This window comes from Syngnathus typhle, linkage group LG10 (assembly GCF_033458585.1).
Source record: "Syngnathus typhle isolate RoL2023-S1 ecotype Sweden linkage group LG10, RoL_Styp_1.0, whole genome shotgun sequence".
Taxonomy (NCBI): Eukaryota; Metazoa; Chordata; class Actinopteri; order Syngnathiformes; family Syngnathidae; genus Syngnathus; species Syngnathus typhle.
This window is the reverse complement of record NC_083747.1, coordinates 980,805-995,407: the sequence shown is the minus strand read 5'-3', so window position 1 is coordinate 995,407 and position 14,603 is coordinate 980,805. Positions and strand designations below refer to the sequence as shown.

The 14,603-nt window shown below is 42.6% G+C and overlaps 2 protein-coding genes and 1 long non-coding RNA gene across 5 annotated transcripts; 2 read left to right on the top strand and 1 right to left on the bottom strand.

Moving 5' to 3' along the window:
• Window positions 1-2,433: 2,433 nt before the first annotated feature.
• Window positions 2,434-8,291, top strand: LOC133161236 (FXYD domain-containing ion transport regulator 3-like). Its single transcript, XM_061289585.1, has 8 exons — window positions 2,434-2,658; window positions 5,925-5,974; window positions 6,382-6,414; window positions 6,761-6,784; window positions 6,861-6,935; window positions 7,049-7,085; window positions 7,175-7,218; window positions 7,655-8,291. Exons 2-8 carry the CDS (start codon window positions 5,941-5,943, stop codon window positions 7,672-7,674), a joined length of 267 nt encoding a protein of 88 aa, XP_061145569.1. The 5' UTR covers window positions 2,434-2,658; window positions 5,925-5,940; the 3' UTR covers window positions 7,675-8,291.
• LOC133161237 (uncharacterized) lies at window positions 6,001-7,738 on the bottom strand. Its single transcript, XR_009716028.1, has 2 exons — window positions 7,631-7,738; window positions 6,001-7,256 (listed from the first exon to the last, which is right to left on the bottom strand). It is a non-coding gene; the product is annotated as an uncharacterized LOC133161237 (long non-coding RNA).
• A 157-nt stretch (window positions 8,292-8,448) lies between the features above and the next one.
• LOC133161234 (cysteine-rich and transmembrane domain-containing protein 1-like) lies at window positions 8,449-14,036 on the top strand. Of its 3 annotated transcripts, none has more exons than XM_061289582.1 (4): window positions 8,449-8,589; window positions 8,697-8,879; window positions 9,344-9,565; window positions 13,585-14,036. In XM_061289582.1, exons 2-4 carry the CDS (start codon window positions 8,703-8,705, stop codon window positions 13,732-13,734), a joined length of 549 nt encoding a protein of 182 aa, XP_061145566.1. In that variant the 5' UTR covers window positions 8,449-8,589; window positions 8,697-8,702; the 3' UTR covers window positions 13,735-14,036. The 3 variants fall into 3 exon arrangements, with proteins under 3 accessions (XP_061145566.1, XP_061145567.1, XP_061145565.1); XM_061289583.1 differs by having other exon boundaries at window positions 8,462-8,603; XM_061289581.1 differs by having other exon boundaries at window positions 8,563-8,879.
• The last annotated feature ends 567 nt before the right edge of the window (window positions 14,037-14,603 follow it).

Sequence of the window (14,603 nt, the reverse complement as noted above, 5' to 3'; positions counted from 1 at the left end):
AGGAGGAGCAGGTGAAACAAAAACAGGTGGTACTGAAAAGAAAGACTTCTGTCCAGGTTTTCCGCTGAGCAACATTTGCACACCATTTGCTCAGGTAAGCATTAAGGGGAGGGGAGGGGGCGATCAGCTTTCTTTAAATAGGTTGCTTCGAGTTTTGTTGCAATATCAAAATGATATCAAGAAGAACAATTGTTCAAAATGAAGTGTTGGTGTTGTTGCAATGGTTGAGATTTGAAAGTCAAACATCTGCGTGGCCTTCACCAATGTCATGCTAGCTGATAGTCACCGTGACCCAGAGGTCATGATGCAAAAATATTCTTTCTACTATATTTTCATTGCTTCCATTTGGGGTGGACTAACTCCAAGAGATGCACGTTGCAGATCAGAGCAGACAAAAAAACAAATGCTTTGGCTCATTTTCAAATGGACTTTTGGAAGGTCACCTTGCTTCTGCTTCATTACTTTGCAAGGTCAAAGGTGAGTTTCTAAAGAGAATATTTCTGTCGCACTACAAAAAGGTTCCAAATGTCTACTCGTTGATAGAGATGGAAAATGAGATGGACTTTTTATTTTCCAAGATTTTGTTTAATAAGCTTTGATTACGCAAGACCTTTGCTTTTGTCTCTGTGTGTATTTATGAAGGGTTTTATGAAAGTTGATTGGAAACTTTGCTGTTTATTCTCAAGTCATGCAAAGTGCATCCCTGCTGACGGGGTTCTGCCCTTTCACACCTAAAGTGTGTGTGTGTGTGTGTGTGTGTGTGTGTGTGCATGTGCGAGTGTTAGTGTTGGTGCATGCGCATGTCCAAAGCAAGGGCAAAGTCATGAGAAGCAAATAGCACGTCCTATTCAATTTCACTGTGATGTTTTCTTTGACCTCTCTCCTTTCTCTCCAAACAGAGTTGAAGATGGGACAGTTCACACTGCTAGCAGTGATAGCAGGTAGCATGCAAAATAAATCCACAGTATTCTTCAAGTACAGCATTTATTTCTTGTTTCATAGTAATAATTAATAAATAATACATATAATAAAAAATAAAGAAAGTAAGAGTGCCCCATTAGCTTCAGGCTAACAAGCAATTGCACGAGTAAGAGATTGTCTGTTTTTCTCTTCTTGTAGTACTCTTCGGTCTCTTCGCTGAAACTGAAGCAGGTAAGGCGAAAACCTTGACCCCCCCTCGTCTGCCTTGGCTTGTAAACTGTTTGGTGGGTGGAGAAACGTAACCCTGCTGTTTTCTGTCTCTCCTGTTTGCTGTCTGTGTAGGTGCATTCGTTTATAGTAAGTACACACATGTTCAAGTTCATGCATTAAAAGGGCTCATTGTGTATTTCTAAAATGAACAGATTTATTCTGCTCAAAATAAATGTCTGCTCTTATATAACGTGCTTGAATGCAAAATCGATTTCAAGTTGAAGTTGATGGATTTATTTTTAGAAACTAGATCAACATGGAAGAGAAGTGAATCCCCTAAACATGTCAAATGGGTGTGTGTTTTTTTTTGACAGACTATGAAAGGCTTCGAATTGCCGGTCTGATCTGTTCAGGCTTTTTATTCTTCGGAGGACTTGCGGTCATACTGTGTAAGTGGCGCGCACTCAAACGGAAATTCAAGTTGCATTATTGACATTATTTCACATTGCCTTGGGTCACTCTTTAGGAACGAGTCAATATTCTGTCACATAATCATTTCTTTTTTTTTTTATAATGATGATAAATCATTAAATAATCAATAATCTGTGACCTCCTTTCACCAAATGACCTTGGCTTTCTTTCACAGACAACAAGTGCTCCAGAGGCTCCAAGTAAGATTATTTATCTCTGTTTTTTTTTTTTGACCCCACTATTGAGTGAATTCGCAAAAAACCTCCCCTAATCCGTTTGTCTGCTTTTTGTTTGTTGCTAACTGCTGCCTTCCCTCCCTCCATCCCCCCCATTGCAGGAAAGACAAAGATGACAGCAGTGAAATCTGATACGCAACCTGCCAAACTGGTTTTCTTGTGGGACAAGAACCGACACGAGAGGGATTGGAGGAAACGCGCCCCCTCCGGTTGATCCGCAAATTTCAGGGTGGGGAAGAAGAAAAAAACAAAAAAGAAGGTAGACAAGACTTCTCAAGACTTGTTTGTCTAAAGTGCTTTCATAAGATCTGAGTAAGCGCAAATCTATTGCAAATGCAAAATGTTATGTAATAACACTTGTTGACATGTTTTAGGAGCTCGGTCAAAGATTTCAATAAGAGAAATGAAATAAAAAGACATCATATTGTATACCATACAACATGAAAGTAACTAATGTCAATGCGGAAAGGTTGAAGGCTGGATCAATGAAGGGAGCGAGCGAACGAACGAACTCGACATGTTCTCTCTCGTTGAGTAAACACTGAAGCGAGCGACACGCCCCCTCCCGATTGCTAAACCTGACCCAGAATCAGCCCGGTTCGTCCGAACATCCCCCCTCAGCTGCTTGTTGCGACATCAGCAACCGATTTGGGATCGGAACACGCTCTTTTGAACTTCCCATTTGCAAACTCCTGCCAACCTGTGGAGCGTTTGGGCGGTGACGGACGCTGGCCCACAAGAATCCACGGCGCCGATTGTTTGGCGTGATCTTCCATCGTCTTCGTGACACCAACTTTTTGAGGATTCCCGGCTGTCGAGGGTAAGTCAAACGAAGCGTTTCGAAGTCTTTTGACTTTTTTTGGGTCATCTTCTCCTCCTCCTTCGGGATATGTGCTAATCAAGCTCCATTTTCGGAGCATCTTTCAAGTCCGTGCGGTTCCTCCCTCTCGCAAAGCTATACGCAGCAGAACAACACGCTCTAAAAACGACTTTTGATATTTTTCAATCACCTCTCACAATACTTACTCAACAACCGTGGAGGGCGGGACAATAGCTGATCGACTGGCTTTCAAAAAGGAATGAGTGACAGTGTCATAAAAAGCATCGAAATATGATTATTTCATGTAACAGGCATTACTGCGCCTTTCTATTCGGTGCGCGTGCGCGTGCGCGCGTGCGAAAAAGGCCAGCTGATAACTTGGACTTCTGTGGACTTAGACAAATAGATGTAAATAGATGTGCCCTTCAAATGAATGCGCTTTCTGGAGAAGTCATATATGTCATCAAATATATGAAAGTATCAACTGTTGCTATTTGAATGGAAATTGAGTTGAGTGACGTATAGTTTCTAGCGGCTGCTTTACCTCCCACAACCCCAAGTCATACTTTCAAATGTTCATTTCGTATTGATTCATATTCTCTCAATTCAAGCGCTCCACGATCATTTGGAAATGTCATTTCCTCAAGATGGTGGTAGTGTTTTCATGAATGACTTGACCTACTCGTTGGAGGACTTTTTATTTTATTTTATAAAACAATAACGTAAATGAAATGTGTGCTTGCTTCTGGTAACCAGTTCAGGGCTGCTACTGCCTTCACAAAATGGATGGCTGGAAATGTGTGTTGCAAATAAAGCAGAAAAAAAACTCATGGGTTATGTGACACACAACTAAATAGATTAGATACATTTGCTCTTTCAAAAAAGTTGTATGACCAAAGGATGGATGGTGTGAAAGGCCGTGGCGGAAACAAAATGCCAAATTTAGATATGAAGCCAATTGCACAATATTATGCGAGCTAGCGAGTGTGAGGCTTGACTTCTGATGAGACGTTTGATTGACCACTTTTTGGAATATCATTGGTTGAATCTGGCGAGACAGCTTCAAGCTAATCTTAAACTTTAGGCAGCGCTAGCATTGTTTTGCGCTCAATCGAGAGAGAGAAATTCCTGGCCATTTTCACCGTCATTCCCGTTGCTTGGCCTTGAATAGTTGATTTTAGCGTTCGCGTTCCGGCTTCCGTGTCTGGCTTCAGCATGAACCGGCTGGCAACGACAACTGTCGACAAAAGTCTTTGGGACCCTGAACAAAAAATCAATATGCACGACCCTCGCAAACGTTGGCCAGACAGAGACAGCTTGAGCTATCTTTCCTTTCCCAGACGAGACGAGACGAGATGAGACAGACTCTCCTTTCTTCTGTCCTCGTATGACTGGAGACAGAAAGAAACAAAGGAACTAGGAAAGAACGGCCATCTCCATGGGGAGCTGCTCTTGCTCTTAACATCATTTTTGGAAAGAATTGCAACCTTTTCCTCCCGAGGTTCTTATCCAAAAATGCCTTCTCAATACCTGATACTACCTTTGGAAAAGGTTTTCTGGAGGGAAGTCCTTCCTGACGGCCCTCAATGACAAGTGACTCACTGCCTCAGTATGTATCACTCCCTTTCCTTTCCTGACAGTGTCACTCCTTCCTTTCACAAGCGCTCCCTCTCTTTTCCTCACTCATTAATTCCCTCAGGATGAAACTTTTCACTTTGTCATGAAAGTAGTTCAACTCGACTAGCGTGTGTTCCTCAGAATCTGGGATCCAGTGCTGCCAGTGTAGGAACAAAAGATGGCACGCAACAACAGCTGTCTTTGTCGTGTTCTACAGGAACCCACACACACAGGAACAATGACAATCTCCATTTTTAGCAAAATTCGGGGATGGCAGCGGCCGTGCCGAAGCGCTAAGGTTCGACTGTGTACATGAGCTCTGGCTTCCCGCTGTCTCCACCTTGGACTAACATTTCAACTCCACAAGAGAAGCGGCGGCGGGGGCGGCGGTGGCGTCAATTCGTCTCCGCCCACCCTAGGCACTTTGTTTGTCCTTGTATCTGAAATCACACACCCAACTTAGCCTTTTCGTTTTCTCACCTTCAGTTTGCCCCCTCCTGGGGCTTCTCTTCTTCTTGCTCTTTGCCCTTCTCTCTCCTCTTTCAGTCTTCTCACCATGATCCTCCCTCCATGTGTGCACTCTGTCTCTCTCTCTCTCTGTCTGTCTGTCTGTCTGTCTCCTGAGGTCAAGCATCCTCTTGTGGTTGTTGGCTTGTTTCCCATGCGGCACATTCTCACTGCCTCATCCTGGGTTGCTGTGGAGAAGCAGCAAGAGTGAAGAAGCACTTTGCCCTGCTCTTCCTCTTTCCTGCCAGCCTACCATTTTTGTTTTTAGTCTCCACTCCGTTTGTTCGTGCACAAACAACGTGATTTGCTCACCATCAATGAACTGTTCCCGTAGGCAGCAGCACATTTACAGATGTTATGATAGAAGTCAATGTACGGATGTCATGGGTGCAAGAAAACAGGCCCAGGTGTGTTTGCTCTTGAGCTCTCGGCGGAAAAGTGGTTAGGGTTAGTGATGCAGAAGATGTTTTTCTTACCCTTTGCTGTGTCGTCATCGTTACGTAGACGCCCCGAAATGCTTTGGGATTTAATTATACACCGCTCGTAAAAGAAATTCCATACATACATACATATATTGGAAAATAGGATTAACATTAGGACAAGAAGGAACTTTGAAGGCTTAGTGCACGCTAACAATGTTGTCATGGATTTTTCTGTCAGCCGAGAAAGCCAATTTGTAAAAACAGCATCTCTTAGGGGACATGCATGATTCATATTTAATGTCATAAAATTTGAAAACATGGAAGGCTTTGAGAGATTCAATTGCACAAAAGTCTTGGCTGAAATCAGCTTTGGCAGTCAAATTGGAAGACATTGGCTTATTGGTTACTGGAGCTAATATATTCACAAGCGAGCATTTGTTCATTGGAGTAGCAGGAGTGCAGCACCTCCAAATAATCTTTTCATTGTCATCATGTTCGGAATGAAGTTGGCAAACAGGTGAAAGGTCATTTCATATTTTCACATGAGAACAAGGGAGCAGGCCAAAATGTTGTTGTTGAATCTACTCAATTTCATTTCATCAAGTGGTTGCAAGAAATAAAACCGTCTGACCCTGGATACATTTTGAAGTACTCCATGCATGTAATAATCACCATGAGTTGTGTTTTGCATCCTTGTTGATCTCCATTTCTATCTTACAGGTGAGCAAGCGAGAAGATGTCAAAGATCTGTGCTTTGGTGTTAATGACAAGTGAGTCAAATGAATTACATTCAAGATTATCCACAACGATTAAGTCTGAATCATTAGAACTCTGGAAGTAGTCGAACGAAAGAACATGCAATCCGGGTTGGCAAGTGAAGCACTGCCGCCCTCTGCTGGCCATTTCCTGCATGTGAATGTTCGAGAAAAAAAAACATGCTGAATTATTTGCAAGCTCCAGCGCACCCATTTTAGGCTCCAATAAAGTAATCATCAAATTCTTGACTAATATAAAAGCACAACCAAATGTTTATTTAGTTCAAAGAAAAGATATTTAAAAAAGAACAAACACAATGATCATGACTATCGATACTTTAATGACTCTTGTGTTTTTGCTGCTATTTGACAAATAATCATTATGTCTCCTCACCCTATGATGTGCTTCTCATCTTTTCCAGCCATCTCGCTGGTGATTGCTGAAGAACAGAAACGTAAGCATGGCTGACTGGGTGTATATTTATGCCCCCAAAAAACCCCCATCTTGACACTGGTGGTCAATCATTAGTTAGGACCTAAAACAAGGTCATAGTGTCCACTCATTTCACATTGTGTTGACTTTTATGTTCCTGCTGAAAGTTCTGTCACAAAATCAATTGTCGCCTCTTCTTGCTCACGGAATGAATCAAAGTTCACAGGATCTCTTTGTAGACGTGCCGGTTGGATCCTCCGGCCTTCAATGAACGGGAACATTTGTTCAAATCTCTTGTCCTCACAGACCTTTTCTGACATGATTTCCTTTACCTGATCCTCAAACCAACTTTATTTTGTGTCTTACAGCTGACGATGACCCATTCACCTTTGGTAAATACTCTTATTTGACCTGTTTGATGAGATGACCTGCTTTTGTATCATCTTATGGAAATCCCGCTCTCCACAGACTACTACAGACTGCGTGTTGGAGGTCTGATCCTTGCAGCGGTCCTTTGTCTTATTGGCATTACCATCCTGTTCAGTAAGATGCAAACACACACACACAGTTCCTTTTACAGACATGTATAGATAAGAACCGTCAAAAAGTAATGATCTCCCGTATGACATAAAAGCTCCACTTTTCTCTTGGCACAGGTGGCCACTGCAGGTGCAAGTTCAAGCAAGACAAAAGGTGCACTAAAGCATGCGCATAAGGTTACAGTTAAAAGTGTGGAAAAAGGGATTGGTCTTGTCTCACTTGTGGCGCTCATCTTTCGACAGGAGGAGGGCAGGAAGCAACGTTCAGGCAATGCTAAAGGACCAAGGTAATGTCAACTGGCCAAGTCACATTCACATGGTGGCTCTAAAAAAAAAAAAAAAAAAAAACATCAACAACTGGAAACAGTGCAATGTTTGCTGTTAAAATATCGACAATTTGATCACCACCCTGCCAAAGTCTAAACTTATATTTACTCCATTCTATGAATGGACTCCAAAAATCCAATTAAACTAACCCTTGGTTTTACTGTGCTTTTTGTGCTGTCATCGGGTACCAGCAAGACAAAAACCAAATAGCTGAAATTCAAACAGCCGAAACGTTGGGCAACCCGTGTTAGCTGGTAACGGCCTGTTTGCTTTTGCTTCTGTTTTATCTTGCTTTTGAGAGCAGCAGAACAAAGAAATTGCATCTGCAGGCAGGGAAACCTAAATCATCCATAATAAAATTCAAATCATCACCCCTTTCATCCCATTTGTCCGCAGGTCATGCTTGTGATTGCTAGAAGTTCACAAGAACACGACTTCCCCGAAAAAAGCAGCAGCAGCAGCAGTGGCCTATTTGAGGCGGGGATTTTCAACGTTAGGGAAACCAACAGGAACTTGTCAGATGTTGGCTTGTTGTGATAACAGTTGCTCTCTAGCCAGCTCTTCCCGGCTCTCACAAACACACACACACACACAGTTGCATTTGAAAACACACACTGTTATTAAATTCCTTTTTTTTTTTTTACTTTGTCATAATTATTCATCACTTTGGGTTAAAAGCTTGAATTTATTAAAGTTGATGTGACCTGTTACACAAACCAATTACCAAAACATTTTCTTATATACAGAAGTTGTGTCAATGTATCTCACTACTCTGTATTGTGTGTTCTAGAAAAATTGTAGAGCTAAACATTAGCTACGCAGCCTAACGCGTGTTTCATGTATCCATGCCAAATACATCAAATGCACCGAGTCCTAATTATCCATGAGCTACGTTACATTTCGAGTGGTATTACTAATTGCTGATCATCTTTTAACCTTCCAAGTTAGCTTCTTTGAGCAATGCGGTTGATGTCACCATCACCATTCAGAAACAGTTTCTACCATGTCCCAATTAAAAAATGGTTCAAATAAATACGAAAAGCACCTTTTATTTGTGTATTTCGAGTGTGCGTGCGTGCGTGACGGATGCGTTTAAAGTAGGGGGGCATTTTGGTGAACTTAGGATAAATCTAATAAAAATGATTTGCGTTTATAGAGCGCATTTTTGAAATGCCAAGAGTTGCTGCGGATATCTGCCACGTCACGCACGTCTGAGATGTTTGCTTTTATTTTGAAAGTGTTGTGAGGAAGCCGTGTCGTTTCCTCGCTCAACCTGACACCGCTCTGCAAAGACGAGCCCTCTTGGTTTCTTCAAACATCACTAGGTCAAAGTGAGGTTAACTTGGTAAACGTACAAAAAGTAACCATCTCAATCAAAAGGATACTGACCTTGGATCTTATCGGCGTCCGATTTTCCGTCTCTCCTTTCCGAAAGCAGACTATTATGGACCCCAGCGGACCTCCGAAGGAATGGCCGAATGAGAAGTCGTCCATGGGCCAGGCGCCCCCTCCGCCCTACCAGGACAATCCGTACCCAGGATACAACCAGCCTGGGCCGGGGTATCCCCAGCCAGGGCCGGGGTACCCCCAGCCTGGAGTCGTCGGTTATCCACAGGCTCCGGTGAGTTCCCCCCCTGTTTGTGAAGTTATGTTTATTTATTTAGATCTAATAAAAAGTCTTGTTTTTCTTTCGAAAAACACTCAAACAGTATGTTACTTTATTTAAGTATAATAAAGTCCTGCTTTTCTTTTGAAAAACAATCGAACAGTGTGTTACTTTATTTAGGTCTAATAAAGTCCTGTTTTTCTTTTGGAAAACAATCAAACATTTTGATGAACGCTCTCAAATGGTTCGCCCCACACCATTTTGGACCTTGTAAAAAAAACAAAAAAAATATTCTGCCATATTTCCTTTATTTAATTGAGATTTTCGGTTCGTTTGGACCTCGGCGTCGAGTTGAGAATTGCGGACTCCAATTCACAACATGTACAATTGATTGTGTGATTGTGAAATTCACTAGCCGCTCTGTAGTATGTCAATTCCAATGGAAGTAGAATGGAATCCTGTAATCATGGCTCTTCCAGGGGTCTGGACATCCGCCATACGGCCCCGGGTACGGACAGCAGCCGTACGTGGCGGGTCAAGGGTACCCGCCCCAGCAAGGCATGGTCACGGTTCAGCCCACGGTGTTTGTGACGCGTGGGCCGCTGGAGAACCCTGTCAACGACCACCTGTGCTACTCCATCTTCACGCTCATCTGCTGCTGCCTGCCTCTTGGAATCGCTGCCCTCGTCTACTCCATTAATGTGAGTAATTCAAGTCATTAGCAATTTTTCAGCCGGCCGTCCATCTGTCCGTCCTCAAAAACGGGCTGGGAAAATTCAGGGCTTATTTTTCCCTCAGAATGCTTGGCGTTCAAAGAGTTAACGTTAAAGAAAAAAAAAAAGGAAGAAATATCATTTGATCCACTTTTTCGTTTGTAACAGAAACAATTTGAAGTGCATCAATTTGCCTGAAATGGAAAAAAGATGAAATCCTTATTTCAACTCAAATCATTTTTGCCATATGAACAATGAAATGAAATATCAAAAAATAACAATAATCATTTCCAATTGATCAGCAACATGAATTCAAGAGCACAATAACACACTTGAACCTACAAAACAACAATTTGTGCTGTTTTTATTTTTTTAAATCATCCAAATGAGGAAGCCAGAGCGAATGACTACAATGAGTCCATTCTGCAGCACACAGGTTTGAAGCGTGACACTGCCACTCCCAGCTCCTGTTTAATGTTTAGCTAGCACCCAGCGGACCTGTTCTTTGTCTTGCGTGCAGCCACAGCAGAGATGATATGATGTGGTGCTCATAGAATTCCCTCAGCCTCACCACTTTTCTCCCCAGTAAGCGTGCATTTGCACAACGACAAAAATTCACGGCAGGAAATGAATCTGCAGTGATTTCATCAAGGGCTCTCGGAAGATGAGATTTACGAGAAACTGGTCCACCCACGTTCGGAGCTGGCTTCCTGTTTCTCAGTCTGTCTACAGCCCAGAAGGCAGAGGCAGGCGGGCAGGAAAGCATTGTCATGCGTATTGTTTCCTGCCTTGGTTAGTCATGTTATCTCGTCAAACAAAAATTCCTCTTTTAAGAAACGATGGCTGCAGCATATTCAAAGTTTCCCATGTCAAGGAATAGCTTTTCTTTTCACATGACAATCTCAGCCAGTTCAGTTCCCACATCTGCTGCACCAGCAGCTATGGAAAGTAGAAACACACTTGAGTGGGTGTCGATGATGCAGATATATTTCCTCGTCGAGAAATGGACTCAGACGGCACGGAACGTCGTCTGAGAAACAAAATGGCCCTTCATCACATTGGCAAATGTGAACACTCATTGCATTCAAAGTCAAAGTCTGCTTTATAGTCAATTTCTTCGCATGCCAGGACACACCTTCCATTCTTCTAGCGACAAATGTTGCTATCCCGGGACACAATTTCTTTCTTTCTTTCTTTCCATGCTCCATGTCCGAGGTCTCATGCAATGCAACAGGGCCATCCTGCTGACTTTGTCTTCTTCCACCTTACTTGGCAGCGGCTGAGTCAGGAAAGCACCGAAGATAAAGATGTGCCATCTCATTGGTTATTCAAGCTTTTGTGTCATTGCCACAGCTTCTCCTTCAATTTCCTTCATCCAAACAAGCTTTGCCCATGACAAGCTCCAGACTGTAGAAAGCGGGAACATGCCTGTTTTACATCATCTTTCCACTTTGCTTTTCAAAGCCATACAGCATAATTGCCTCCTGAAGTAAGCTTGGATGGGCTCCAGCATTCCACCGACCGACCCTGGCCAGCGAGCCAGCGAGGGGGGAGGGAGGAAGGATAAGCGGTTCCGAGAATGCGTTTGAATGTTTTGGGGAAAACAAGAGAAAGCACATTAGTTTCATTTATGGGATCTTTTCCTTTACATTGAGGCTTTTTTCTTCATATATTAATGAAAAGAAAAAAGAAACTCACACCAGAAAACAAGCCTAAAATGACTATTGAATCTGTTCTGGAGTTTATTTTCCTGAATACGCTATTTTTAATTCCAGAACCATCAAATCAATGCCCATCAGAGAGGTCTTGTGATAAATACCAAACAGATACTCCCAATATGAGAAAAGGGAAGGGAGGGGGCGGGGCGCGTTGCGCAACTCATGCACTTACAGGAATACATCATTGCTTTCTACAATATCATGTGACTAATAGAGTGGGGAACGATAAGACAAAGAGAAAGCAGCTCCGTCGCTGAACTGCGAAGAAAAATGAGTCCCATATTTGTGTTTGTGCCACAAATTTGTGTGTTTTCTAAATACGCTTGTCTAACTACTTGTCTTGTCCTATTTTGGGTATATGTTAAAGTCCAATTCCCCCCTCGCTCAAGCTCACGGGGCCTGCTACATCTCCACCAATCTTTGGCAGCGCTCGGATTTTTGCTGGCGCCAATTTATGTAAACAGTCTCATTTCTTCATCCGCTGCACGGCTCACGTTGAACTCTCTCTCGCTCGTCCGTCCGTCCGTCCGTCCGTCGATGAACTCCATACCATATTAATCCTGGCTAATGTTTTTGCTAACGTTAGCATATTCCATGCCAAAGTTCTTTTCTTCACATTTTCTATGCTTCAGAATAGATATGCATTGTACGTATATGAACTTGAGCTAAATGGGACCTTTTTGAATCCAGATCTACACCTGCTAACAAAACCAAGTCAACAATGGCAAGAATGTTGTCTTTTTGTACGCGGCAATCGTGATCATATTCATCATTGCGCGTATCGTTATCTTCTAATCACAAGGCTCCAAACAGGTCACTCCTAATGATTAGGAAAGAAATTTGAAATGCAGCATCCATCCATACAAGAAGGGTCCTGTGACTGTGTCATCAAACACTCCTTTGTTCCCCAAATGGTCAGCCTGCTCTCATAGTTGAGCAAGTAAGGAGCCCAGACAATATCAGCCACTGTTTGTTCTCTCTGGCGGAAAATATGAATCCTATTGGCTGTTGTCATCAAGTGCCCTTGGGCTGCCAACAAGGTACTAGTCCTCACTAAATGGACTAACACAAAGGTCCATGTGCAAAGGTTTAGTACAATGTCCATTTTTGCTTCTGCAATGTTGACAACTCTGATTTTGATGCAAATGTAGAACAGGATTGGCTGAAAAAAAAAAAAGTCGACTTCCCATCCCACAACGGCGCACGAAGCGCTAGCTAGACTTGCGCAACCAAAATAGCGAGGGCCCTGACTCTTTTATAACCTTTCCGATTAAAGTTCAACGCATGGAAAAATCGCTGCACGGCAACCTTTCGGACAGCGTTATGTAAATAAAGCAGCCATTGTGTTTTGAGCAGTGGCGACAAAACGAGAAAGGCATCTGCTGGCAATCATGAGCTTATGCACACGCACATGTGTTGTACATGCTCACATAGCTCTCTCTCTCTCTCTGAGATTTCCGCAATTGTCCTACGCTCCCACTTCCACTTTCCTCTTCTTATGTCCCACAAAGCAAAACCTACACTCGTGTAACAAAGTGTATGATAGGGCCGCTCCATTCATGGAATTTCAACCACCATTTTGACTTCAGACCATCTCAAAATTCATATCATTGAGGATTAATTGGTATTTCCGTTGCACAAGCATATGCGTAGTAGTAGAAGAAGGAGTGTCCTTCCTAACTTTATTGGGTCAAACACAGTTGGCCGGCCTTGTTTTTCTTCGCAGTCATAAAGTGTAATGTGATCCCTCAATCCCCTGCTGAGAGGGAATTTCAAGCCTTTAGTCCTGCTCCACCACCGCAACAAGGGCGGGCGGGCGGTTTGGGCGTATGCGTCACTCTACAGGGGAGGGGCGGGTCCAGTTCAAGAAAGACCCATACTTGAAGTTGTTTGGCGAGGGCAACATTTGATTTCATCTGGCCCTCGGGGTTTTTGTGTTAAAGGTCCGTTCTCCAAACGTCTCCTGCTAAACCCTATACCCATACCAGTACTGTCCCTCCGGCTTGACAGATTTGAATGCAAAAGTTAATCACAAACACCAACCATGACACCGACAGCTGATTTGTTTTCTCATCTTGTTATGGAAAAAGTGGCCCGCTGAAGCCTCCCTTTGTGTTGGATAAAGCCTTGTGCTATAAATATTAAAGAGGCAATAAAAGTACAGCCGGCTTGTTATTGGTTTTGGAATGACGTCAAAGGGAGGCATTTAACGTCGGCAGCCACATACTTGAACATATTCCTTGTTATTTCTGTATTACTTACTATCTGCGACTTTTTTTTTTACATCAGACCCGAGAGGCAAACCACAGCGGGGATCGGCAAACGGCCGAGCGGTGCAGTCGGACGGCCAGGACCCTGAACCACGTGTCCCTGGGACTCGGCATCGGGGGCTTCGTCCTCTTGATTATCTACGCTGTGGTGGTTTTCAGCCTGGTGTAAATGGTAAACGACTCCTAATCCCATTCGCCGTTTTCAAATCAATTCAGATAAGACGATTGAAGTCAACAAAGGAAAAATGCGCGAAAACCATTTGATATCTTTTGCCTTTTTTTGCAACTTGACCAAATTCAAGTGATTGCAACCAATATTTGAGCCAGGTGGATTGCGAAATCTTTACAAGCCAGCTTCGTTGGTGTTTAGTACATGCATGATAATTACCTCCACTAAACATTTCTGAATTGGAATTTCTCCCTGAGAGATGTTAATCACTTCAATAAATTGGGGATTAGAAAAAAAAAAAAGTCAATGTCTGTAAAATGATGATTTCCTCGCCCTTTACAAAGATTTATGACTTTCTCTGGCTTAGTGGCTTGCCTTTGATGCCTTAAAACTTGATTGTTGTTCCACCGCACATGCCATTGTCAGAAAATATACTTTTACATTATTATTATTACTGTAGCTTTCTTCTACTGTGCTTTTGAATGTTACCTGTGATAACTAACCGTCAGAAATGTATGCTTTTCCATCACGTCATGAAAACTAACCAAAGAATTTGCTGGAGGAGAGATGTCATCATCTCCTCCTCCAAGAGCTGCCATAATGAAGTGAGTTTTTTTGAAGGGTGAAGCCAAATAGTACAATGTATCCCTGGTCACAAAACCAGCAGAAGGTTGGCCATAGCCAATCCATAGTGATGGTTGGTTATGAGGCGGTTGTTGTTGATTGAAATTTGTCCTTGCAAAGTCTTTATGTTCTTCTCTCATGCAAAGCTGAAAAAACATAGTATGTATACTTTGTAACAAACTTCTTTATAAATAAAGTTCAGAATAATTTGAAACTAAAAATGCACACTTTGCTTTTGACTCATT

Coding starts and splice junctions, on each gene's coding strand:
- LOC133161236 (XM_061289585.1), top strand. CDS start 5,941: ATGTCAAAGATCTGTGCTTTGGTGTTAATGACAA. Junction 5,975..6,381: donor TGCTTTGGTGTTAATGACAA/GTGAGTCAAATG, acceptor CATCTTTTCCAG/CCATCTCGCTGGTGATTGCT. Junction 6,785..6,860: donor CGATGACCCATTCACCTTTG/GTAAATACTCTT, acceptor CGCTCTCCACAG/ACTACTACAGACTGCGTGTT.
- LOC133161234 (XM_061289582.1), top strand. CDS start 8,703: ATGGACCCCAGCGGACCTCCGAAGGAATGGCCGAATGAGAAGTCGTCC. Junction 8,880..9,343: donor TCGGTTATCCACAGGCTCCG/GTGAGTTCCCCC, acceptor TGGCTCTTCCAG/GGGTCTGGACATCCGCCATA. Junction 9,566..13,584: donor CCCTCGTCTACTCCATTAAT/GTGAGTAATTCA, acceptor TTTTTACATCAG/ACCCGAGAGGCAAACCACAG.